The 27,557-nt window shown below is 32.2% G+C and overlaps 2 protein-coding genes across 5 annotated transcripts in view; one reads left to right on the forward strand and one right to left on the reverse strand.

Annotated features, from left to right (window-relative positions):
* LOC140053972 (uncharacterized) overlaps positions 1-4,396 on the reverse strand; it is an 84,942-nt gene extending 80,546 nt beyond the window's left edge. Inside the window, exons 1-5 of the mRNA XM_072098753.1 lie at positions 4,308-4,396; positions 3,707-3,771; positions 3,011-3,124; positions 2,770-2,834; positions 2,159-2,251 (exon numbers count right to left, since the gene is read on the reverse strand). Of these exons, the coding sequence (XP_071954854.1) occupies positions 2,159-2,251; positions 2,770-2,834; positions 3,011-3,124; positions 3,707-3,771; positions 4,308-4,324 (354 nt within the window). The 5' untranslated portion in view covers positions 4,325-4,396. The remainder of the gene's footprint in view (positions 1-2,158; positions 2,252-2,769; positions 2,835-3,010; positions 3,125-3,706; positions 3,772-4,307) is intronic.
* Positions 4,397-5,042: 646 nt separating this feature from the next.
* Positions 5,043-27,213, forward strand: LOC140054633 (kinesin-like protein KIF25). 4 transcript variants are annotated; one of them, XM_072099697.1, is made up of 17 exons: positions 5,043-5,177; positions 5,332-5,454; positions 5,741-5,879; positions 6,055-6,158; positions 7,460-7,591; positions 7,740-7,807; positions 8,234-8,308; positions 10,283-10,435; positions 10,655-10,819; positions 11,090-11,292; positions 11,380-11,685; positions 12,356-12,505; positions 12,888-12,914; positions 14,870-14,941; positions 16,397-16,453; positions 25,098-25,184; positions 25,944-27,213. In XM_072099697.1, exons 1-17 carry the CDS (start codon positions 5,043-5,045, stop codon positions 26,024-26,026), a joined length of 2,079 nt encoding a protein of 692 aa, XP_071955798.1. In that variant the 3' UTR covers positions 26,027-27,213. The 4 variants fall into 4 exon arrangements, with proteins under 4 accessions (XP_071955798.1, XP_071955799.1, XP_071955800.1 ...); XM_072099698.1 differs by lacking the exon at positions 12,888-12,914 and having other exon boundaries at positions 25,944-27,212; XM_072099699.1 differs by lacking the exon at positions 16,397-16,453 and having other exon boundaries at positions 25,944-27,211.
* Positions 27,214-27,557: the final 344 nt, after the last annotated feature.

Genomic DNA, 27,557 nt, shown 5'->3' on the forward strand with positions numbered 1-27,557 from the left:
TTGTCATGAGACAAGTCTTCTATTTCTAATTTTGATCCCTGAAACAGTTCATATTGTTATAATTTAAATTGATTTGTAAATTGCTTTATATTGACTGTTAAAATAAATGTAAATAAGATAATCAAAATAATTCAAATATTAGTATTATTAGTAGTATTATATGGCATTTTCACAATTTATGATATCACTTTTTTTGTATTCTTATAACTATTTTCATGTTTTTATTTTAAAAATATTTATTCAGTAATGGTACAATTTTGTCAATATTGTTACTGTTTTTGTAGCCGTCTTCTTATGAAGACACATGGCCGTCATTGACAGATACTAGTATCAGGTGACTTCACTGCTGGTGTACTCCAGATCTACGTTTATACCATGCTATACACTTTAATTTAAAATTTTGATTTTATATTATACTAGTTTAAAAGGGAAGCAGTTTACAGATATAATTTGCTTGATTGTTTAGGGTGTGTCAATATCTAGATTGGGTTGAGTTTGAAGTGAGCAATTAAACAAACTCACAAAACCCACAAAAAACAATGTTCGGTTAATGTTGGCATTTCTCCAAAATGCATTTTACATTCAAATTATTATATAATGTTGGTATATGCTTCTATGCTTAAAATAAAAACAAACCACTTCCTTTCCTGACGAATTCAAAGAATAACAAAATAAAAACATGTAGTTTATTGCTTCATAAACCATAATAGGATATTTAAAATATAATAATCTTGAACATATTCTTGAAATGTAAGGTTTGCGGTATTGCAAGTAATACCTTATATGGAAGTAAAGTTGAGAATCTCATTTTTTTTGTACTACAGTCAACTCTCCCAATACCGGATATCTTTGAGCTGGACTAATATGTCTGGTTTTCCAGAAATTATGGAGTGCTGAATGCATTTAAAAGTGCAAAAAACAAAGATTTGACACTTTTTGGCCCTCTAAAAACTCGTATCTTTGAAAACTTTTCTGGTTTTCAGAGAATCCGGTACTGGGAGAGTCGACCGTACGTCTTTCGGCTTAAGAATGTATAATTACTTATATAGTACTTAATTATTTTATCATTACTACAGAACGAACAGTTGTATAAGTGCAACAACCGAAATGCAAAGGCATTTTGGTGAACAGAAAACCTTACTTTATATTTGTGAATATTGTTTGAAAAATAATTTGTACAGCTTTTCGAATATTACCTTTATCATTATAAAAAAAAAGAAAACGAAATAAAAAGCTTTTTGCAATTTTCAATGAATCTGTTTTGATTACTGATTTGAGGCAAATGTCTTCTAATACTACTGTATAAAAACATTTTTTTTTCCATTTTGACTGACAGACAGACTGACTAGAATCCTTGCCTGCCAGAAGTACTGTATAGAAGTATCATAATTCAGTCATGGTAATATCAAGGACCATTATTTTGAGAATACTCAACACTGAACAAGACTTTTTATTTCTTTGACTAAACTATTTTGACAAAAGTCATTATATACAATATAAATGTATATATATTTATTATTAGAGACAGAGCATATGTGGATACAATAAGCCTTCTACTGTACTCCTATTAATCAAAATACCAAATACTGTATGGCCAATCTGTGTAAAAAAAGAGGAAAAAGGAAAAAAAAATCTAAACAATCTAGCACCTACAGGTACCATACAATTTAAACTGTAAGCTCTGACTACACTATCAAACTGTGACAAAAAAATATGATGTGATGGACATGATGTCATATCACTACCATATTTGGGCATCACCACCGTACGGTATTGGCACATCATACTTTTTTTGTCAAACTAGTTTGATAGTGTAGACAGAGCTTTAGTGTTGGAATTTGTAATTTTTATATAACCTCCTTGAACATAATATATTATCAACTGAAAAAAGCAGAACCTAATAGTAGTACCCTAATAAACAATCATTGTTTAAATACAGTAGAACCTGTGTTTTACGTTCTCAACAAGAAACCAAAAAAAAAAAACATACATTTTCAGTAATGGTCTAGCTATAAGATACTCACCCTGTAATGTAGATGTCACAGGTCCGAATCTATACATTTCTTCAGGCAACTGGATCTAAAATTCTGTTATATGAATAATAACATACAGTGCTTTGCAGAGATGCAAATTGTGCAAATAAATATTCAGTACTAACCTTTCGTAGTCTTCCTTTATTCCACATCTTCACAAATTTCTTGAAATAATACCGAGACTTGGAGGAACTCAACTCATCAAAATAAATTCTTTTCTGAAAATATAAAGAAAACATGACTTGTAATCAACTCTTTAAGAATAAGGCGCACTTGGGCCGGTTTACAATGTCCACTTTTCAGGACAATCCACTTTTTCTGGGCAGTTCACTTTTCTGGACAGTTCACTTTTTTTTACAATTTATTTTTTTGGACAGTTCACTTTTCTGGACAATTTATTTTTTTTGACAGACCACTTTTCAGGACAATCCACTTTTCTGGACAGTTCAATTTTCTCTACAGTCCTATTTTCTGGACAGTTCACTTTTCAGAATAGTCGGAATGAAAATTTCAGCTATTTACTCTTAATAATTTAAAAAAAATGTATTCATAATTTCATTCATTTTATTTACATTTTGGTGATGAGAAAAAACCAATGAGAGATATAAGCTGTTAATCATTTTCCTGTCTTCTGGGAGTCTAGTTTTGAGGTAACTATAATGGGTAAATTGGCTTATTTTACTGTACTACCAGCAAAATTAATAATTATGATAAAACTTGTTATACAATAAAATACCTCCTCTTTTAGCCAGATTCGAAATTCAGTACTCTTCAAATAATAGTCATCTTTAGATATTTTATCTGAAAAACAACAATAAAATTATTATTATCATTATCATTTATTCAGGAAAATAAGGTACATTTACTTTTTCTTCTAAACTTTTATTATAAACACTAAAATGTAATATTAATGGCATTAATGTCATTGTACAACATTAAAAAAATATATATATCTTTCAAATTACTAATGTACTCACTTGATTTTTTCAATTTTTCCTTCTTTTCAACCTTCTTTTTTTCTTGTTTTATTCTTTTCTTCATTGTTGAATCCAGCCGTTGTTTTTTCATTGGAGTTATACCAGAATCGGAAGCTTGAATAAAAATAAGATAATATAATTAAACTTACCAGACCTTTCTGTATTCTGTATCTATACAGCGTACTATATGGGGGATCTTACAGGGTACAACATGAACCCTTTATGAACTGTTTGCTTACCCTTTCTATTTTGAATATTTTTTTAGTACTGCACTGCAGTGACTACATTGTTTTCCTGCATTTCAATAAATGAATAAAATTAACTGGAGAATAAAATAAGTTTTTACATGGTCTCTAACGGTGACGGATTGTTCTGTCTGTCGCTTGTCAATGGTCAAATCGCCTTTTTAAGTCAGTTGTACTGCTCTAGTGCAGTTTTTAGAACTACCCTCATATCATGAAACAAAGTTAAATAAATAAATTGCATTGGGTGTAGCAGTGGAAACCGAGCTTTAGTCTGCCATAGGCTGCTATGTTGTGTGTAGTGGTTACACTTCAAATATAGATTAAAGACCATTTTAGATATATTAAGTTAAAAAATTAACAAAGGAGCACTATACTCCAATGATGATTACATTTCTAACAAATACTTTTTACCAGAACTCTGATTATTCAATTATTATTTTTATTTTGTTACCCGATTCAGAATCCGATGATTCCTCGTCACCACTACTGCTTGTTTCTTCAGCTTCTTCATATTTTCTGAAAAAAATATTGAAATTTAAAGCACACACATCAGAGGAAGGATAGAATAGACTGGCTGGGCCTGGCTGAGTGAGATCAACACCAACAACCTGCGGATTCCCAACCTGCATGCCAAGATATTCCACAATGTAATGACAATGAAAAAGACATCGTCATATAGCCTAGCTAGACATAGGGTAGGCTACACAGTTAGTGAAAGTTATAAGGACAAAATTCAAGTATCCTACTACTTATTCTAGGGCTCCTCGCCTTCTAGACCTGGCTAAGCTTATTATTATTATACTTATTAATATTATATAGGCTAGGCCTAGAGTAGTAGTAATAGGTTATACCGGGCTCTACCGGGTAATACAGGGGTCTACCGGGCGAAGAATAGCACGACCCAATCAATACTCAATAGGCTAGGAGGCCTAGCAAGACGCGACTGGGGACGCAATGATTGATTAATTTTTAGCCTTCCAGTCTAAAAAGGACCAGTTTTAGCCTAATAATACTACAGTTTTAAACATGTTTTATTAGGCTTTATTACTTACTTATCTCTTTTCCCCATATTTTAACCTTATTAAGTCTAAACACAAACAATTCAAAAATGTTTGTTTCGCGCTATCTCTAGCCTGCATGACGAAAAATGTATATTTATAAAGTGCGCCCTCGTGGGGTCTGATAATGAGAGGTAGTTTTGGTTTGTTTACAATATTTTTAAATAAGAAGTGAGTTACAAATGTTCATAAATAAGTATTGTTTTAGTTTATTTAATCGCTGCTCGAGGGGAGGACTAAACTTAATCTACAGGGATTACAGGGAAAGATCAGGCACTAATTTACAACTCCCTACATACCATAGGCATAGCATCTAATAAATAAGCTTGGCATGCTAGCCACCACTACCTCCTAATTCACTGTGGGCGGCGGAGTATGAGAGCCAGAAGGAATGTCTGTAAATAAAAAGGTCGTTTCGTTCTATAAGTGAATCAAACCTAGGCCTAGGCCTAGTTCGATTTATTTATTTCTTTCTTTAGTTCCATTCATCATACACATAATAAACATAGGTAATCATAGTACAAACTATAAATATTATTTTAATTATTTTTTAAAACGCTAACTTTTGACTGCAGTCTACTCTGTGCTTAAACTGTATATCAAATATAATAATTAATTTAGACTAATCAATTTTTTATTAAATAGTAGATTTACAAAAGCCCCACTAGATAAAAGCCACACCCTCTAGCTAGTAGTAACACCACATTTTTCTCTGTAGTTTTTGCCATCATGCCTCTTAAAATGGATTTGAGCCATTTCGTGCCAAAGAAGGTAAAAGAATGTGACCGAAAGTTACGAGAAAAAGATGAAAAAATAACTTTATTAAAGACCGAAAATGCAATGTTACATCTCAAATTGGCACAGGTAGGTAAACAGAGCCGATATTATTTTAATTAAATAATTAAATAAAAATTAAAAGGTAATTTTGATTTAGTAAAACTATTATTTTGATTATAAAGTACCATTTTGACTTAAATAACACATTGAAAATATTAATCATTAATTGTTTTTTCTTCAGCTTCAAGGTCAAATACAGAGTTCACATCGGGAAGCAAATCTAGCAAAAGAGCTTCTTGGAATTGAAAACAATTCATTTAAAATTAAACCAGAATCACTTCTACATCTCAAGAAACGAATCAAGGTTAAATTTAAAACCTCTATATCTTGTGCTTTTCATGGATAAACCATTTATATGCCTTTCTTAAGAGAAGCCAATATAAATGTCATTATGAATCCCTATAACAAAATGGTACAACCCATAATTATTTCCTTTTGACACAGCAAATTTCAGGAAATGATCGTTTTTTAATGATGTTGCAATTGAATTTATTTATTATAATATTATTCTGGATTGCACAATAAAGTCAGACAGACCTCTTTGGCCGGCTACGTCCCGGAATATAATTTTAATTTGATTTTTGGTTTAGGAATTGAAAGAAGAACTCCAGACTCTAAAATCAAGTGTCAGAAATTTACCTGAAGTAATAAATGCTGATTTTCAGTGGGCTATCCAAAGGTCAACAGAGTTAGGTCAACGTATCATCTCAGATAACATTGATTTGCAAGGTAGACAAAAGCTCAATTTTACCATAATAGAATGTCGTTATATAATTTTATAAAATGTACAGAGTTAAAAGTTTTTTAATTAAATTATTAAATAGAAATTAATTATGTGTATTCCTTACTTTTATATAAAATAATATAATTTTAGTTATTTGCATTTTTTTTATAACTCTTTCAGAACTGCAAGAAAAGTTATCATTAGTCGAAGAAGAGTTAGTTGAAATGAAGGAAAGACATGCGAAGGAAAAGAGAAGACGTCGTGATTTGCACAACACTTTAGTTGTAAGTTAATTGAGTCGTTCATTATTATTATTATTTATTCTTAAAGGCCCATTTACACTAGGGCGATAACGATTGACGATAAAAAGATAAATATGCATTTTCCATACCTAAAACAAAAGAATTTTAAAAAGTTTTCATCCTAGAACTATAGGATTATCCTCTATGCTGCCTTTAATGAAAATAATATTTCCACACGTCTAATCAAATGACGTCATGATTAGTAAGAGCAATAATATCGTTACAATACAACGATTTTATGGTTTTATTGATCATGACATCATTTGATTAAATTTTCAAAAATATTATTTTTATCAAATACAGCATACATGATTATCCTATAGTTATAGAACGAAAAGTGTTCTAATTTCTTTCGTTTTATCCAAGAAAAATGCATGTTTATCTATTTATCGTCGATCGTTATCGCCATAATGTAAATGGGCCTTTATACTGGGTAGTCTTTTCAGTCAATAACTGTACTAGTACTATGATTAGTTTATGACAGTGGCTGTGTGTGAACTAGTACTAGTACACCGGGGTAACCCTTACTCGTCTCAAAAGATGTACTAGGTTCTTTAAAGTGCACATGAACTAGTTGTGTACACTGGACCTACGGTTTATAGTCCTTATCCGAAAAGACTTGTTCTACCATCAGAACCATGGAGCAAGTGAGCCTCAAACCCTTGCCGATGTTATGGGTATGTAATTACGATTCCACTGTCTTAACTCCTCGGCCATCCACTAGTTCAAACAATCTTAATCATTCATTCCACTATTATATAAACCCATGCTGGCTAGTTGTGGTGCCAGGTAGCGAGAAGTCAGGGTCTTGTGTAAGTTTAGCAATACTTGATCTATCAGTTAAATACATTTTGGTGGCAGCTTGCCAGAGCCTATTCCACGAATGTCTGGTGTTTAGGGTGGGAGCAGCTCAATACAAAGATGAAAGTTGTTTTATTTGGCAAATACAAAGTCCACTGCTTATTGAAACTGTTGAGACTGTATAAAAAACACATTATAAATATGAATACATCATCTATCATATAACACCTATGAATTCCTGATTGGACGATTGTGGGTCACATGGCGTGCAATAGTACGTACTATTGAACAACCATTCAATAGTATTTTTCTCAATTTTTCGTGTATGGACCACTGTGATGGTACTAATAATGGCATTTGGTGAAATATAACCTTTCGTGATTCACCTCATGCCATTATTTGTACCATTGCACTAATAAACATTCATTATTTGTATATTATTATATGTACTACATACAAATGAATTTGTGTCTTTCATGTAGGAGCTCCGGGGTAATATTAGAGTACATTGTCGTACGAGACCCCTCTTAGAGTTTGATACAGGAAAGCATGATGTGAGTAGCCTGGGCGATGTCGGAACACCATCTGAAGAAGTCATTACAGTTATCAATGATGTAAGTGACAGGTTGAGTTTATTTATGATATTTATTATATAATTTATCATAAATATAATAGATGTATATTAAGCAGATTTATTTGTAAATTGTTTGATTATAAACTTTATCAGATGAAAATAAAAAACAGTTTTGTATCAAATTTTAGGAAAACCTTATTGTAAAAGCAATCAAGAGCTGGCAGTCAACCACTCCAAAGAATTTTGAATTTGAAAGGTTTGTAGGAAATTTTAAAAAGATTATTAAGCAATAAAACCAATTTGAATTTGTGTTTTTTTTAGTAAATGCGCACCTTCTTTAATGGCCAAAATTTGTTCGTTTTCTTGTCTTTTGTCTTTGTCTCTATTCTCATATATTTTGGCAAATTGCCAAGGATAACCATAAGCAAATTCATTCACTATCCTTCTTAAAGGCGGAAATCCCGTTCACGAGACAAACATATACACAAGATGCTCTACATAAACAAAGTCTTATTAGGTCTTTGGGAGTGGAGTTGTCATGTAAAATTTTGACATATGACAGGACTTGAACCCGAACCCTTGGATTGAGTAGCCAAGCATCATAACCACCAAGCATAACTCCACTGTTTAAGCAGCTGTCTACGCTTTATTCTTTTGATCCACTTTACATTTTATTTTTCAGGGTTTATTCACCAGTAGACGACCAATCGAACGTTTTTGAAGAAGTTCAGCCGTTGCTGACATCATTGTTAGATGGGTAAATCTAAAGTTATACTAGACATGAAACTCGTCACTTTGACGAGTTAGTTATCCGCTCGACAAACGCCACGTGCACGTCATACGTTAGAATATTGCACACAGAAAAATATTAAGGCATTATGACCTGAACTGAAGAATATGATATGTTGTTATTTCTGAATTCTGTTATTTTGTGTCATATACATAGTATACACAGTACAATCTGTATACATATCACAAACAGTGTAAAATAGGTGAAATTACGGGACCCGTATTTTATTGTAATTTTTAACATCTTGACGGTTTCAAAATGAAATGCAAAAGTAGAAATTTCAGAAGGAAATTATCTCAGCAACAACATATTAACGTGTAGAAGAAATTTGAATACATGAAATATTGATGCGCGCTCTTTTAAATGTAATGAAATATAACGCAAAAGATGAAAATATGACTTTTTGTATTTAACTGGCCATATGATGACGTCACCACATTCGATTGGCACAATTTTCACATGATTTTGTATCTACAATACAATAGCTTCCTGAAAACGTTTTAATCGTGATTATCACATTTTATTCTTACGAGCTATAACAGATTAAAATTTACTGTAAAGATGAAATTAGTGACCAACGTAATTTAAATTTTTAGGCATGATGACGTTAAAAAAATTAAAAAATTTTTAATTCATGCAAAACATAGTTGATAGACCTAGAAGATATTAAAATCGGGGTGAAAATGAACAACGAATAAGTGGAGATGCGCTCTATTAAATGTGATGAGCTATGACGAAAGAGACAAAAATCCTATATTTTATATTTGCGTGGCCATACGATGACGTCACAATGTCCGGTTAGCCATATTAATGCATGATTCGATATCTACAACTCATCAACTTCCAGAATATGTAATTAAAAAAAAGTTCTCCATGTTATTTAGAATCTATGACTGTTTAAAAATAGGTATAATTTTGACGATTTTTTGAACTTTTTCACCAGAAACGCGTGCAAATTATTTAATTCGACGTGCTCGTATGACGTAATTTTAAGTCGAAATTGTTTAAAAGTTGGTGACATTACTATAAAAGGCTGAAAAAACATAAATCACGCGAAAAAAATATGTTTTTAACGCTACGTGTGCACCGCGTGCGTAAAAAGTTTCGCGCGCGTGGGAATTTTTGACATGCTCAAAATGACATGAAACGCATAGAAAGTTGATAAGACGTTGATTTTTCGCACTCTAAAATTTTAAACGCGCGTGCGCGCGTAACTTTTTGTGAATGGTGCTATTTTTAATTCATAGAAAGTTTGCGCTTGATGTGACTTAAATTTTCACAAAGTGTCAAAACAAAATTATGTTTGGTTTTTAGTCTATAATCAATCATTGAAATTCATAAAATCGCGCGTAATTCACGTTGCGCAACTCTGACGTCATTCAAAAATAGGAGGTGCACAAGTTCACGTAAATGTCGATATGTTGACAAAGTTACGATATGTTCTGTTTACACGTTTTAGAGAAACGCGACGCACAAAAATAACGGAAGGAAATAAGTATAATACAGAAAAAAAAAAAAAATATGATGAAACAGGACGATTACAAGGAGTTATCCGCTACTAAGCGGATAACTAATTATTTCATATTTATATAATCTTTTGGAATTACACAAAGATAAGATTGTATCAATTTTAATCTGTTGCTTCTGCTTACAATGGAGAGCCTAGTTATATTCTAGTACCATATCACATTATCGACCTTTTTCATCTTCATGACAAGCCATGTGACTTTAAACAGCTATTAGGTCATTCTATATGTTTCTGATGAGTGTGTGCAGAATGACTTTTTGACTCGTCAGCCTATAATTGTTGTGTTGAACTCTCGCTAAATTTGAAAAATGAAAAGAGAATTTACCATAGAAATGCTTTATAATAAGACTGTATATTAAGCAGATTTAAGTATGTTTATACTGGGAATTTGAGTATATTGTTTTCATTCACAGATACAATGTGTGCATCATGGCATATGGCCAGACCGGTAGCGGGAAAACGTTCACAATGCTCGGAGATAATTATTCTAACCTTTCAAACAGGGATAGTCTCCAGTCCAGTCCAAATGAGGGAGTCATCCCAAGAGCTGCAAGGGAATTGTTTAGGTACATTTTTTGCACCTTTTATTGTTGTTTGATTTGATTCTACACATCATTGTGTTATTAACTAATGTATTGTTAAATGGTTGATCCTCAAACTATCAATTATAACTGCTAGATTTTTATATTGCAGATCTGTATAATAATTTTCAGAGTAAATCCTTGAAAAAATATTTTTCATTAAATGTTTGAAATTCAGTAAAAAAATGTTCACTTTGTTCTCAGATTGATAAATGAAAGAACACACGACTTCCATCGAGTTGAGATGTCGGTTGCGGAGATCTATAACAACGAAATACGTGATTTGCTACACGGAAAGGCGAAGTCTTTAAAGCACACCATAACAATAGCTGATGATGGGTCATGTGATGTACCCTCATTAACACAAAGGTGGCTCTATTTTATTTCAGCATACTTTGTCTTATAAATGTATTTGCATTAAGACATGAACCCAGCACTCTGATATTGGAAAACAAACTTAGGCGGAGCGCCATTATTCTTAATATTGACTTTGACTTTATGTTAAAATATTATTAATTAAAAAATTATGATTTCTATATGATATACTAAAATAGTGAAAAAATATAAGTGCAATATTACCAGAAATGTTTTGGAATTAAATCAACGTAAAATAATAAATTTGTTTATGAATTTTATCAGAATGGTCCAGAATGCATCAGAAGTTGTAGATTTGGTGCATTATGGGATGCTGCATCGACATGAGGATGCAACATTGGTACATGCTCATTCCAGTCGTTCACATTTAATAGTAACGCTGACAATTACGTCCATATCAACTGGAGTATCAACAGTGCCCTCTAAATCATCCAGATGTCACTCGCCCCTTCCACGGTCAAGAGCAGGTAATGTTTAAAATTCATAATTTTGACAATTTAATTTTTTTTTTCAACATAAATCAAATAATATTTGAAATATTAATTTATTTCTAGGTACAATGACACCACCTCCAAATAGACGTCCAAGTTTAAAGATCCGTTCTCGCTCACCATCCCCCTCACGTTCAACCCCGCCACCAGACATAACAGGCGTCGTAAAAACCAAACTTCAGTTGGTCGATCTTGCTGGTAGTGAGTGTGTTGGTTTGTCGGGGGTTACGGGTGCTGCGCTTAGAGAGACGTCGTTTATCAACAGAAGCCTGTCCGCGCTGGCAGATGTTCTGGCAGCGCTTGCCGAGGATAGATCGCATATTCCATACAGAAACAGTAAATTAACTCATATGCTTCAAGACACAATAGGTAAAACCTACTAGAAACGAGAAAGAGTTTACGGACCATGTCAACATTATCTTAAGCTCTGTCTACACTATCAAACTTTATGTAACATTAAAATGTGATGTGCCCATATATGGACATGATGATGTCATATCACTACCATATTTGGGAATATCACTACCATATTTGGGTATATCACTACCATATTTGGGCACATCACTAGTTTGATAGTGTAGACAGAGCTTTGCTGCTGTTACTTTATTATTGTTTACTATTATTAACCTATTTATTTAGCAAGCCTCATAAACGTCTACATAGAAGCGAACTATCATACATTACATTACATTATTAATTACTGCAGTAACTGCAGTAAAATCATTTTGACAGAATCCCTTAAATAATATAACAAATATAATCATATTGTTCAACTTATTGAAGGACACATGATTTTAGTTTTTAATAAATATTAATCAAATGTAAAATAAATTTGGTTTTTAATACCCTTTTATTATTACTAAATTGTAATGATATATAGAGACCATATAGGTAGAGGCCAACCTTAGACCTCACCCCCAGTTGTTATTTAAGGAAAATTTGTTCCAAGAATTTATTATATTATCTTCATTTTCATGTTTCCATTGATGTTAAAAATTTAGATTATTTTTAACAAAAAATAATGTTAATTTTTATGAAGGTGGCGATGCGAAACTACTTGTAATGTGTTGTGTGTCTCCTGCGCAACGGTTTATAACCGAGAGCCTTCAATGTCTAGGATTTGGAAGTCGTGCTCGTCAGATTCAACGAGGTCCGACCAAAAAGCGCCCTCAATCAGGAGTCACAACTGGTATGTTGACTATCATAATAATATTAAATTTTGATTTCTTAAGATTTAAAAAATATTTGTTTTTTGTTTTTGTTTCAAATCTGTATACCTGGAAATATTATTATTTTCTCTCAAAATTGTATTTAGTTCCATACCTGACTCTGTTGTAATAAAACACATGTTTTTAATTTATATAAACAATATTTTTATTTTTATTTATATTATTATTTTATTAATATTATATACCACCAACATTACAAATGAGAATCAAAATCATATTAAGGCATTTAATGAAAATGCAGACCGTCTTAAAATTATGTGACATTTTTTCGAGAAATCTGTTATATCATTTTTTTAATATAAACTCATTTTGTAATGTTTATTTTTGTTTATGACACATCAGTAAAGCTGACAAATAAACTCTTGAAAGGTAAATGATAGTAGTTGATGCATGGTTGTTGTTACCAGGAGACTATGAGAATGTATATTACATCATCCATATAGCATGTATTGTTTGAATGCGCAACAAAGGGTACAAGCACCCCCCGTCCCCATCTCCCTATGTTTGGTGTAATTGTGGCTAACTCAATACATTTGAGTCCTCCGTGTCCATATGGTCTAGGAACTTTATAAATGTTTGCAGGTCATTTCTTTTAACATACAGCTATTTAATTTGTAACAATTGTCGTATTCGCTTTGGACTTTTACCATTGAGTACAGTTTTTCTGTTGAGTTATTTAACAGAGTATTGTGAGCGTTGTGATTGTTCTTAACGAAATAGCTTGCGTTGTCAACGTTTTCTATTCGAATGACGTTCTGTTGAGCAAACATTTACAATTTGAATACAAAAAGTACTCAAAGAATCTTTACGTTGGCAACGAAAGTTCCCATTCGAATATGAAAATTGTGTATTAAAATGTGTTGATCATGTCCTTGAAGAGCCTTATCACTCCAAACAATAGAGGGCACTATTATTTATTACAAATGAATACTGATGCCATTTACCAGTTAACTGGAATATACTGCACAGTACTTGGATTAGATTTAACTTATAATCTTATTGGGTCCTGGTATGATGGTTGGCACACTATGATAAAGTACCTACCATAACATGCATTCCATAGCTTAAATGTTCTAAATAAATAAGGCTAGTTATTTTAACTTTTAAAAATGTCCTTAATAATGCTTGAATGAATACTTTTATGAGCATGTCTTATAATGTCTGCTATCTATCATTTTTGAGCATTTTCATCATATTTTATAAGTTTTTTTTCTATGTGAAGTGAAACTGGGTTGCTGAGAACATAACTGATTTTTGAATTCTAAGCTTTGTACTGTCGCTTTGTTAGTTAACTTTGGAAAGTTAACTTTGTTATCGTAACTTCCATCCTGTGTCGAGTCATAACTTACTGGACATTAGCAAACCAATGTAAAGAAAAGTTGAGAATGTGTCAATGTTTCGATTGTTATAGTACAACTGTCTTCTGCAATAATAATAAGTTTAGATGAATTTAAGCAAGAATATGTCTAAAGTGATTGGTCCACCACTAGAGATACTATTAACTCTAATCTAACATAAATGTACACCTGCCAACTTTCACGCATAATGTATGACTATGAGTCTCACGCATGAGGGCCGATTTTTTATGCCTCACACATACGTAGCTGTTTCTCACGCATCCATACAAAATATTCAGAAAAACATTATTTTGAAATTAACCTATTAGCCTATTTTAAAGAAAATATTGCCTAGGACTACACTTTAATTAATTAAAGCATAATTAGCCTAGGCCTATGTTTATTTGTATTTTATGGTTGAGGTAGTACATGAAGGCGACGAAAATTCAGCGAAAAATTAAACATAGAGGGCGTATTTCACAATTATTTTGAGTTATTATAACATAGAAGGCGCTATATACAATTTGAATTTAATAATGTCTCACGCATTGGCCACTTAAAAAGTTGGCAGGTATAAATGTGAACCATGTATAACCTTTTATAAACAATTTACTAACTTTACCCAACATATATTCTCATAAATAAATGAAATAATGATATAAGCTTTATAAAAATCTAACTTTATTAAAACTATATTTACATATAATGCCTAATTGTTTGTTTGTCTTAACTATATTAACAATTTATTTATTAAAAATGTATTTCACATATGTGTGGATGGTATCCACATATGGTCTTAGAACGCTTTGGCCACCAGAATATAATGCAAAATATAAAATGGTTTTTACAGTGCTACCCTATCATTTTGAAACTGCATTACTGTACAGGCTTAGATAACCATATTAAAGTTTATTACAAAGTTGAATTTTGATATTTGTTTTTTTTATTATAAAATGAAACATGATATTTTTTTTCTTCTTATCATAGGTGTGATTTCATCCTGTGACTCATCTCCAGCTACAACCCCACGAGGGCGTTCTCGTTTCTCGGGTTTTCCAGGTAGTTCATGTACAGTATTCATTTAACAATCAAATACAATTTCCTTGCAATTATACATACAATTACATTAAGTTCTCAGAAAATAAACACTTTTGAACTAGCCTTACAGTGGCCTATGCTTTCCTTGAATTGTAGTTTTTAGATTACATGTAACAGTTCTGTCCAATTTAAACATAAATACGATTTCTTGGTGTTTTTAAAGTATTATAACTCTTTTACAATATGTTTAATTCATATAATCTTTTCTTCTCTATTCTTCTGACTTTCAGACATTTTTTAATTCCACTTAATCAATTATAATTTCAAATAATGTATGTGCAATTAATATATAATAATAATTACTACATATAATGATTACTACATATATAGTGCATTGCACTAAAGCCATAATTCATTTAAAAATGAAAATAAAATGCCAAAAAATTCAGTTAAAAGATGACTTTTTAAAGCTGCCTTAAGTATAATATTAATTCTATAAATATGTACTTTTACTTTTTTGCTGTCAATATATTTCTGAAGGATTGCCAAGTTCAAACAGTCACTCAATGATAAACATTTTTTATTAGTTTGCCTGTCAAATTGTGATAACTTGAAGATGATATTATTTCTCTTGAATTTATAATTGTGGATGCAACACAGCCAGTCACTCAAATGCTAAAGCAAATATATAATAGTTTCGGTTTTTAATACAGTAGAATCCTGTATTAAAGGACAATTTGACCGAGGACCATATTTTAACAACGTATTTGGGATGTACATATGATTTCATTAAGGATATCGCCGCACGCACTCGCCATACAGCTGTCTCCGTAAATTTCTGTGACATCACAGGTGCATCGCACAATTTACGTCATGAGTTTTCTGGCAAAGTCTGCCAAATCGCGAAAATTTCTAGTAAACACAATAAATTTTTAAAAACATAAATGTTATTTTTATTGTTTCTTTTGCTTATCTGGACTCATTAAGTACATTTTGTGATGCACCTGTGACGTCACAGTAATTTATGGCCACGGTTGTATTGCGAGCTCGTGCGGCGATATCATTAATCTCGCGATTGTTCTGAAATCATATGTACATCCCTAATGCGTTGCAAAAATATGGTCCTCGGTCAAGTTGTCTTATAAGGGGTCACCTTCGGGCCCATCAACTTATCCTTAACAGTTGTGTCCCCTGAATATTATTTGGCTGTAGTATTAAAACATATATTTCCTGTTTTTTCTCGGGAAAGTCTCCTCTAAATATGGGTTCTATATTGTGTTATCGATATTAATATAAAAGGTATCAAATTAAACTTTTCTTTAATAATTTCTTTACAACATCCAAACTATGCATCAAAGTAGCTCTTATGTCACATTTTAAACGAATCACAAATGTTGCTGTTATTTATAACAATCATTCTTATATAATGTGTTTTGTAATATTCTTTTTCTACTTTGCATGCTGTATGTGTTTTAGTGTCTTTAGCTGTAGATAAATCTGAATTTAAACAACCTCTTCCAAAAATCATTGTGTGTGAGTATTGATGTTAGTACTTGCTTAATACGCTTCAACCTGCAAACTCATCTAGCTAATTCTCAGTACAGTATTATAGGCGAATTCTTGGATACAGCATCACATATGTATCACATGTGTCTGCTGTATTACAGGCCAGCATCCCAAACTTTTTTATAATACAGGCATCACATGTGATACATATGAGACACTGTATATAGAATTTACATATGATACAGTACATATAATAACATACAATTCAGATAATCAGGTCAATTATTGTTAATTCATTTTACATGTTTTGCAAAATAAATAGCATTTTTCATTTTTATTGGCAAGTTCTTAATTCTCTTCCATTTTTCCTTTTAATAATACTGTCACTGACAAACATAAACATATTGACATGATAAATGATTATTTGTCTAAAGAGCTGCTTTTTCTCTCGTCATTCCTTTGGGATTTTGGAACAACAGACGCATAACTTTGCCGATTTTGGCGCATACTTCCTTTTGAAAAGTCAATGTCGGCGTAACTGACACGTGAAGCATTTGATGTCTTATTATATTTTCCGTTGCTCTTAACATTCGTAAAATCAATATTTGCGTAGCTGATTCTATAGTCTGTTGTTGGCTCATAATCATTTGCTTGATTTTCATTGGCTGTTCTCTGTGATTTAGGAACCACTGCCGTATATCCATTGTTAGTTTTATTATCGTTTATTTTAAGCTTTGATGCTTTATCATCTATAACAAAATCGAATGAAGCACGTTTAGTTTCTTTGACCTTTCTATCCGACACAGGAAAAACATTTGTGTACCCGAAACGTGAATTTTCTATTTTATTTACGGAAAGTCCTTTAATTTCGTCAACCATATTGTTTTCAGTTTTATTATCTTTTGAATTCGTTGACATGTCAGGGTTTCGTTTTGACTTGGGAATAACCTTGGCGTAACCCAAGCGAAGATCTTTCATCTTCTCAGCTGATGGTTTATCCGTCATCTCTAAACTTAAGCAGAAATCTGAGTGAATGGACTTGGTCTTATTTTCTTTATCACCACGCTTAGATCGGGGCACAACAGAAGCGTACGTTATAACAGAAGGTTGTTTTACATCTAGCATAGCAGTAATATGTTCTTCCGTTGCCGCATGAATGGTGTTACGAACCGATTTCACCTGCGGCGGTTTGGCGTTTGGTTTTGATATAACATCCTGTTTATCTACGTTGAGTACAATATTAGCGTAACCGGTGGACGCTTTCGGTTTATTTGCTATTGGAGCGGCTGCCTTATGTCCATTGTATCTCGCATTTACAGCTACAATTGAATTACTATTTGTTAGTCTTGCGTTTGTCTCGGTTGTTGTAACATTCTGATAGAGGGAGACTCTATGCTCTTGTGTTCCTAATTCAATTTGCTCTATATTCGTGGTATCATCTGTAACAACACTGCATGTTACCGCATACCTAATCTCACTAGTTTTCTTCTTATTTTTTCTTCTTTTACAACAACCAAACGTAAACAGACTCGTGACAAGTATAAATCCAATGCCACCGAAGAGTAGGCCTAGGATCATCGCAAACTTTGTTGACTCAACATCCGACTTATTTTCATAAGGAACCGTTTGTCTGCCGTCTGCGCTATACGTTGGCTTAACAGTCGTTGGATCATTCTTTGTAATCACTATCATATCGTTTCCAACTCCTACCGAGTTACTCGCGATGCACGATAAAGCTGATCCCGTTGAAACAGTATCGGGAACTGTGATAAGAAAAGTGGAATAATCCTGTATGATGTAGCTACTGATTGGTATCAGAGGATCAACAATCCATGTTGGTATTGCGCTAGGTCGTGCGTCAACCTTGCATTCGTACGATAACATTGATGTATGTCGCAACTGTACTGTCGGTGCGTAATTAACTGCGAGTTTATCGACATAACAGCTTCGAGTCTCTCCTGTTGATTGTTTTGTCGCGTTACATACAAACTTGGCGTTATGATCGCTTCTATTTATCATGAACGTATATAGGTTAAATACGTACCTTCCCGGCGACACGATAACATCATCCCTTCTCCATGTAAAGTCAATGCCAGATTCACTTTGGCTTAATTGGCATAAGATACGCATAGTCTCACCTTCCGAAAGACTTGCGCCCTCATTCAATCTTGCGCACTTTGGCTCCGAAAACGTCCAAGCGATTGATACCTTTGTTGAACTGTACAAAACTTTAGCGTCATTTTTATCGAATACATTCAGGTAAAATTCTAAATATTCATAATCGACGGGAGCCTTGAACACAAGACTATAATTATTTCGCTCTTGCGAGATTGTAAAATAATTTTTAAAATCTTCGGTGATGAGTTTATTCCGACTGATAATATCGTTATCTGCACCTTTCATCCACTTAACCACATGCTCCTCAGTCAAACCGCTGATTATGCACTGTATAGTAATGGATTCGTCGGGAAATGCTGAAATCGTTTTTGCTGGCGTTGTTATAAACACAACGTTGGCGATAGTATGACATTGTAGCATAACAAAAGCAAAGATTACCTTGTAAATGAGTACTTTTGGCCAAGTAAACATGGTGAAAGTATTTTTTTATACTTAAAGAAAACAAAATATGTACTTTTTAACCTTTTGAAAACAGGTATTTTGTATTATAATTTCTTCTGTTCCATAAAATCTTTATAATCAATTTAAATCCTTTTTGAGTTGTTCAGTTTTAAACAAACTCATTTTCTTGAACTTTATTTCTTGATTTTCCTTTCATAGTCTGCTGTAAAGTGTATTCAAAATGGATGTTTTTATTTAAACTTGCAATTTGTATACACTGGCTTGTTGTATAATTATGCTATCCACAACATAAGGTCCTTCTTATGCACATACTGTGTGTATTTCGCCAAACAGTTTCGCGTCAAATAGTGTCCATCAAATATCAATTAGGTTCTTTCAACCGACGCTTTGCTTTTAACAAAGGAAGTCTATCTTCTTTCACACATGTACAATATTACAAACTGCATAATTAATTCCATAAATAGTTGATTTCTGTAGAATTCCTGTACACCATATCTACAGCAACTAGGTGTACCCAATCCATGTTACATTGTCAGAAACTGGCTGCTATTGTTAAAACACTCAGGAGATGGCCTCTCTCTAAACAATGATACAATTCACTTCTTATAGCCAGCTTCCTCTATGTCATCTGAACTTAGTTGGAAATCTGTAAAGTTAATTTAAAACAAGACTAACGAAATTGACTGACTGACTCAGTCAGACTACGATTGCGGCATTAGTCACTCTGTATCTTTATCACGGTCTACTTATTTCCCTTCAAAATTTTATTAAAACTTTCGTAACTTTACGTGAATCACTGTTCTCGCATATCTTTTGATTGAGTCTACAAACGTTTATTAAAAGTGTTTTATCCGGTGTGGATAAATTTAGAAACCTGACAGGAGGATCATTATACTAATCTTTATTCTAATAGAAACTGACAAAGGTATTAAACATTTTTCATGTTGCCAATTAATATCAGATCTTAATTTTTTCAAAATGAATCTGAATAGATAGTACTCATTTTGCTAAATTGAAAATACATCTTTTTACATAAAACGGAAAATTACCTTTGATTTGTTTTATCTTCAAACAATTTTAATTAAAATTTATCAATTTTTAAAAATAATTAATGCTGGTTTATACAATTATTATAGCCTGCCATTTCTGTTCAATCAACCACAAAATATGCGAGAAAAATGACTTACCTGTAGGCCTAATGTACCCCTAATCAAACTGTTGAATATTCATCATGTCACTCATAAATATTCATGACCATATAAACATAACTGAAAACTATGTTTCAAAATAATTATGTTTAAATTCCCCAATAAACAGGAATACTGTACTAATAACAAAAACTCCTGTGGCTTGTTGAATAAACTTTTCAAAAACATACTAGTGGTTAACTGTACGTTCTACGTTAAAGTAGATAAAATATGCTTGATCCAGCCTTGAAAATTCACCAATTGCGTTGATTCTCAGGAAAGGAGTTGAAAAGTCTCTAAAAGTTGGGATTACACTGCCCAAGGCCAGTGTGTGTCATCAGTGTTGTTGTCATTCTGTTACTTATTATTATTTGTGTTGTCTAATCTGTCATGTAATTCAGTTAAAATGTTTATTTCCGCTGTTATTTGCGTGTTTATTTATTATTATTTATACTGGGTAGCCCTTTAGTCAAAGTGTGTTCTCCCAGAGTGCCCTGTGTGTGAGCTAGTACACCGAGGTGTCCCCTACTCGCTTCGAAAGATGTACTAGGCTCTTTAAAGTGCACATGAACCAGATGTGTACACTGGACCTACTGTTTATAGTCCTTTCCGAGAAGACTCATTCAGAACCATGGAGCAAGTGAGCCTTGTTATGGCTACGTAGTTACGTTTCCACTGCCTTAACCCCACGGCCACTCACTCGCTTGATTTATTACCTACGTCAAGGAGGTTATGTGATCACTCTGTTTTGTATTTTCAGTTTGTGTTTTGACCAAATGTTCACCGTAAATCTTAGTCCATAGAAGACCCTCTAAATTATAGAGATACACAATCAGTCATGTGATCTACGCATGATGTCAAAAACGCTTTTAGTTATATCTTCAAAACCGAAAATCAAAAAGGCTAAACAATTTCAAGTTACAAGAATCGTACCATGCCCTCTCAGTTCAGTAAATTTGTGTTAAACACAACCATTCTTGTATGTATTTTAACCTGAGTCAAAGTTCCGAAATTATCTGTGTTTAGAGTTTTTTTGTCTTTCTTTTATTTACCCAAAAATAAACATAAACATTGTAAACATAAATAACACATAATACAGTATTTCAAAGGAAGGGCTAAAAAATACTCAGAACTAATCAAGTTCAAGTTTTTAGAACAAGTTATCAATTTGTCCAATTTTACACACACAATAAGATTATTAGTATGCCTACTATTATATATATTTTTTTTAATTCCAAATTTAGAATGTTCTATACACTGAAATGTGTGGTTTACAATACACAATGGGCGTCTTAAGAGCTTATACTGAAGAGTTATTTCTACAAAATTCATAATAATTTGTTGCAGATGTCATGTTTGATGATTCATGGTGGTCAAACAATTGCTGTTATAGTTAATTAGTCAACAGGATACTCCTTTTATAAAACTGATAATAATCAGGTTTTTGAGTGGATGTGTCAATTGATGGGTGCCATGCTTCACCTCATCATGTGATTGAAATTGGCATAGCGCTGAAATTTTATTTCTGTGACCCAATTGTGATCCAAAATTACTGCCACTCGATGACTAGATAAAGTTCTGTTGGAATTTCGAAACCAAATATGTTTTTAATTAGATTAAAATTATTATATGTTCTGTCAATAATTAGTTTGTCTTGGTGATGACATTCTATTTCATCACCAATTAAACTTCTGTATTTGGATTGTTTTGTTAGAATTCTGTTAAAATATTGACAATGGTTTGGGAGTGTTCTGTTGAACTTCTGTTAACATATTGGGAATCTTCTGTTGAACTTCTGTTAACATATTGGAATATTCTGTTTAATTTCTGTTAACATATTGGGAATGGTCTGTTGAACTTCTTTTAACATATTGGGAAGTTCTGTTGGTTGAACTGCTGTTAACATTGAGAATGTTCTGTTGAACTTCTGTTAACATAATTTGAATGTTCTTTTGAACTTCTGTTAACATATTGAAATGTTATATTGAACTTCTGTTAACATTATTGGGAATGTTCTGTTGAACTTCTGTTAACATAATTGGAATGTTCTGTTGAACTTCTGTTAACACTATCTGGAATGTTATACTGTATTGAACTTCTGTTAACATTATTGAGAATGTTCTGTTGAACTTCTGTTAACATATTGGGAATGTTATTTTGAACTTCTGTGAACATTGAGAATGTTGTGGTGAACTTTTGTTAACATATTGGGAATGTTCTGTTGAACTTCTGTTAACATTGAGAATGTTGTGGTGAACTTTTGTTAACATATTGGGAATGTTCTGTTGAACTGCTGTTAACATTGAGAATGTTGTGGTGAACTTTTGTTAACATAGTTGGGAGTGTTCTGTTGAACTTCTGTTAACATATTGGAATTTTCTGTTGAACTTCTGTAACATTATTGGGAATGTTCTGTTGAACTTCTGTAACATATTGGGAATGTTCTGTTGAACTTCTGTTAACATATTGAGAATGTTATGTGGAACTTCTGTTAACATATTGAGAATGTTCTGTTGAACTTCTGTTAACATATTGGGAATGTTCTGTTGAACTTCTGTTAACATTGAGAATGTTCTCTTGAACTTTTGTTAACCTATTTGGGAATGTTACGTTGAACTTCTGTTAAAATATTTGGAATGTTCTGTTGAACTTCTGTTAACATTATTGGGAATGTTCTGTTGAACTTCTGTTAACATATTGAGAATGTTGTGTTGAACTTCTGTTAACATATTGGGAATGTTCTGTTGAACTGCTGTTAACATTGAGAATGTTTTGGTGAACTTTTGTTAACATATTTGGGAATGTTATGTTCAACTTCTGTTAACATTGAGAATGTTGTGGTGAACTTTTGTTAACATATTTGGGAATGTTATGTTGAACTTCTGTTAAAATATTTGGAATGTTCTCTTGAACTTCTGGGAATGTTCTGTTGTGCGTAGTAGAGCAGGAGACAAAGCTAATTACAAACTTTCTTCACTTCTCCGCGCCACTTAAATGTTTCGTTCAAAAGACAACCTTGAAAGTCTCGAGTAATTGTCTTCTAGAGTAATCGTCTTGCTGGATGATTTCATTTGCGCATAATCAAAACTTTGAGACATTTCTACCTTACATACTTCCCTCTCAGTTGAGTAATCACATGGCGTATGGTAAACCTTATTTAGTCGTGCTTCCTAGTAGAATAAAAACAATTTAGAAAATTGTTATCGAACATTGTCAAATTATTATCCTTCTAATCCTTATAAGTAAATGTGTCAAAAACATACCGCTATTTTTCATCATGACATCATTTCCATAATCTTTTTGTCCTTTATGCTTTTTTTGCTTACTAACTCATTTCCTTAATTTACTTCTAATTAATTAAATTAATCAATTTAATTTAATTAATTGATATTTACTAATACCTCTTAAATCATTACTGTTCTCATCCTCTATGTAACTACTTAATTAGAGCAGTAATTAGCACTAACTCGTTAGCTGATGTTCACATGCTTTTTTTGTCTATTGTATGCCCTCTTCTTATTTCCATACTTTATATCATTCAGTTGTATTATAAACACACACAATAACTTTATTTTGTCTTTTGTTGTCGTAAGTTCTTTTTCAGTTCAAATGCAGTAGAACCGCTCTTTAAGAACACCTATAGGGGCCCAACAAAGTGTTCCCTTAATTATTATTCTTTATTTGGTCCAATATAAAAAAATGCATCACAAATTCCTCTTATATACACTGCAGAGATAGTAACAAATATTCATACAAAATACAAATCAATATAAAATCACATATAAAATATCAAAAAGTCTACGATCCAGGTGTTCTCTCCATGAGTTAGCGTTGGACAAGTTTGTTATAGGTGACAATAGACTCTGGGACAAATGATTTATTATAGCGTTTAGTACAGGGGGTGGTCTGTTTGGAAGATTATACGATTTAGTACAGCTTCGAGGCAGACGGATACGAATATTAGATGGAAGAAAAGTGTATTTCTTATGGAGGGGGTGGTCTGTTTGGGGGAGTATACGTTTTACCAAGGAGAGAACACCTGCATCATAGATAGAGGTTGTCACCTGAATATGGGTTTGCCATAGTGAAAACAATATATTGTCTCTTTTTCAATCATTTACAAATGCCGAGTAGCGGTGTCCTAAAAAGAGGTGTGTCCCAAAGGAGGGGTTTTACTTTATTGTTTGTTTATTTCTGTTTTTATCTTTTAATTTATGCACAAGTTCAGACCATCTGAAATGACGGAGGGATTAAAGAATATATAGAAAAACATTTACCATCCAAATTCCATATCACCATTATGGGTGTGAAATGAAATGGGGTTAAATTTTAAATTGTGACAGGTATGAGAGTGTTATGGTTGGTCTTATTTATAGCCAAGGAAAACATGTCTTATACCCAGTTGGATAATTTTGTATACAAATTATTAAAGATGTATTGTCCCCCAAAATGAAAAATTAAGTTTAATTAAATCAGACTTTGAATAGGTTATTTTTAAATTTTAATAAGGTTAGTCACTTCCGTAAAAAAAAAAATGGAAAAAGAAATACTGATTTCATTTAAAATGACAAAATAAATGATAAAATCAACAGAAAATGGCAGCCAATTTGACTATTTTTTGCTTTAAATTACATTTTTTCAGGTAAATACTGTTTTTTCAATCCAATTTTTGGTCAAAGTGGATTACTATTAAGTGACATGAAAATTGCATATTAAAAAAAAGGAAAATTTTTTTTGGGGGGGGGATAATACATCTTTAAGTATTTTAGGGTGTGCCTATAATACTGTACATATTATATTTTATTATTTAAAGGGATATGGCTGGTATATCTGCACCTCTATGCACACCTGTCTCTGTACTCTACTACTTGTATCATTACTATTGTGTATCTTTCTTTTTATAGCTTCTATTGCACAATCGAAACAGGACATTATTCTTCCGATACCAGTTAAAGCCAAGAAACCGTCTAATATTCCAATTCCAAGAAGAGGTGAATTTATATCCCAACTTTAAGATAATGTTTAAAGTAGTTTTTTACCTTTCCCAACCATTCCATGTACTCTCCGACCGCCTCTCCCCCCTCCCCTCCTCTCCCACAACCACCACACCCTATGTTTACCTTTTCACTTTATTATGTTATATCAATTTCTTTTAATACTATGTAATCTAAATCTAATCTAATTTACTACTATTGATATAACATGAATTAACTTTCATCCTAATTATAACTTTGACTTTATCAATTATGTGTTGCTAATAGTCAAATCATGACTGAACCCCTTTTTAAAAATGAACTTTTATTATTAGATGATAGTTTTTTCTTAATAAACATCCATTTAAAAATAATGATACTATCAATCATTGTTTGCTATCAAATATAAATAAATTTAAATATAAATCATTTTTGTAGGATGGAAAAAAAAAAGTTTAACCTATATGGTTACAAATTCATAGTTTTTGCAAAAATATTGTTCAAATGATAAAAAAATATCATTTGCAGTATTTTTGTTGTAAGGTGGCCTGGGCGCGATATTTCTTTTCATACATAAGTTGGGGACCCCTCGTGAAAAAAAAAAATCGCGGCCTGGGCCCCCTAAAATTTGGAATCACGATGCACAAAAGATAGGACATTAGATTCACTGCTCAGTTCTACATATAATTTGCATGTCCCCCATCTCCCCTATTTCACAATCCCGACTCTAGTTCCTATTACATAAATAGTTATGCATTTCTTTATTTTTTTCAACAGGGAACAAATCAGATGACCATCCACCGATCCCAACTGGACGTCGGTCACCTCGACCATCAAAGACTAAAATAACAAAGAAATAACTCTATACTTCATAAAAGAGCTAAATTATTGCAATAAAGTAAAGATCTGTCTACACTATCAAACTAGTTTGACAAAAAGTTGTGATGTGCCCAAATATGGTAGTGATATAGCCAACTATGGTAGTGATATGACATAATCATATCTATATGGGCACATCACATTTTTTTGTCACATACAGTTTGATAGTGTAGACAGAGCTTAAAGTTTAAATTGTATGGTACATGTAGGTGCTAGATTGTTTAGATTTTTCTTTCCTTTTTCCTGTTTTTTTTACACAGATTGACCATATTTGGTATTTTGATTAATAGGAGTACAATAGAAGGCTTATTGTATCCATATATGCTCTGTCTCTAATAATAAATATGTGTATTTATATTATATATCAAAGACTGTGTTGTCAAAATAGTTTTAGTCATATAAGATATAAAAGTCTTAAAGATGTATTGTCCCTTGAAACACAAAAAAATGATGGTCAAAATATTCTAAATTTAAATTGGCCATATCAAAGTAATATTAAAGTTATTCACTTTAAGTCGAAAATTCGAGCCAAAACAACAAGTTTACGTAAATAACAGGTAAATTAGTTTGATAACATTTCGTCTGGAAAATTGTCGCGAGCGAAAGTAAACAAAGATTTCAAACCACGAGTACGCATATTGCATATGCTAATTAGGATTATTTACAACTCGTCACAGTTGAGAAGGTATTTTCACACAGATCGTAAAGAAGTTTTATGAAATATGCATACAGAGTAGCGAAACAAGCGCGTTTCATTATGGGATATGTTTTGATGGAAAACTTTGACTGGAAGTCAAAGTTATTTTTTAGACAAAAAAACGTCTGTATTTTAGTTAAATGATTTTTTTTTCGACAAATTTTTGGTGATAGTTAATAACTATTATGATACTTCAAAATGACCCACCTTTTTTCGAAATCTTTTATTTTTTATTTTTTTGGGATTAGTCAAAGGGACAATACATCTTTAACAAATTCAAGAGAGTATATGAAGTAGCCAAAACAACTAGTGGAACACTGTATTGGTCCGAAAATGGTCCCTTAACATAATTCAATACCAAAGATATTGATATCTGCTTGATTTGGTGCTATTCTATGTATTTCTAAAATTAAATGGTTTTACTGTGATAATTTCACCTTGATTTTACACTTGTGTGTATATGTCTATGTATGTTTTACAATAAAACTTAAAATAATATAAATCTTCACTTGTATTTATTTCTATATTTTTGATGTGATTGGTTTTATAATTAAAAAAGATAAACAACTTTATGATTTTTAATTTTATTCAAATTTTATGATGATGTTGCTTTTGTATAAAAAAAATAAGGTCTTGTTAGAACACTACGTTAAATGTGCTTCTGCATATCGTATGGCTAGAACGATAATTTTTATAATTGCAATATTTCCTGTCTGTAAAAAAAAAAAAAAAAATGTTACTGCGTATACCATTTGAGCGTGTTGGTAACGCGTATCGGAAGTGCGTAACGGAAGTGCGTGTTGCGTCAATCGCGC

Source organism: Antedon mediterranea, chromosome 7 (genome assembly GCF_964355755.1).
Source record: "Antedon mediterranea chromosome 7, ecAntMedi1.1, whole genome shotgun sequence".
In the NCBI taxonomy this organism is placed as follows: Eukaryota; Metazoa; Echinodermata; class Crinoidea; order Comatulida; family Antedonidae; genus Antedon; species Antedon mediterranea.

Coding starts and splice junctions, on each gene's coding strand:
- LOC140054633 (XM_072099697.1), top strand. CDS start 5,043: ATGCCTCTTAAAATGGATTTGAGCCATTTCGTGCCAAAGAAGGTAAAA. Junction 10,820..11,089: donor GTACCCTCATTAACACAAAG/GTGGCTCTATTT, acceptor GAATTTTATCAG/AATGGTCCAGAATGCATCAG. Junction 16,454..25,097: donor TCTTCCAAAAATCATTGTGT/GTGAGTATTGAT, acceptor TTCTTTTTATAG/CTTCTATTGCACAATCGAAA.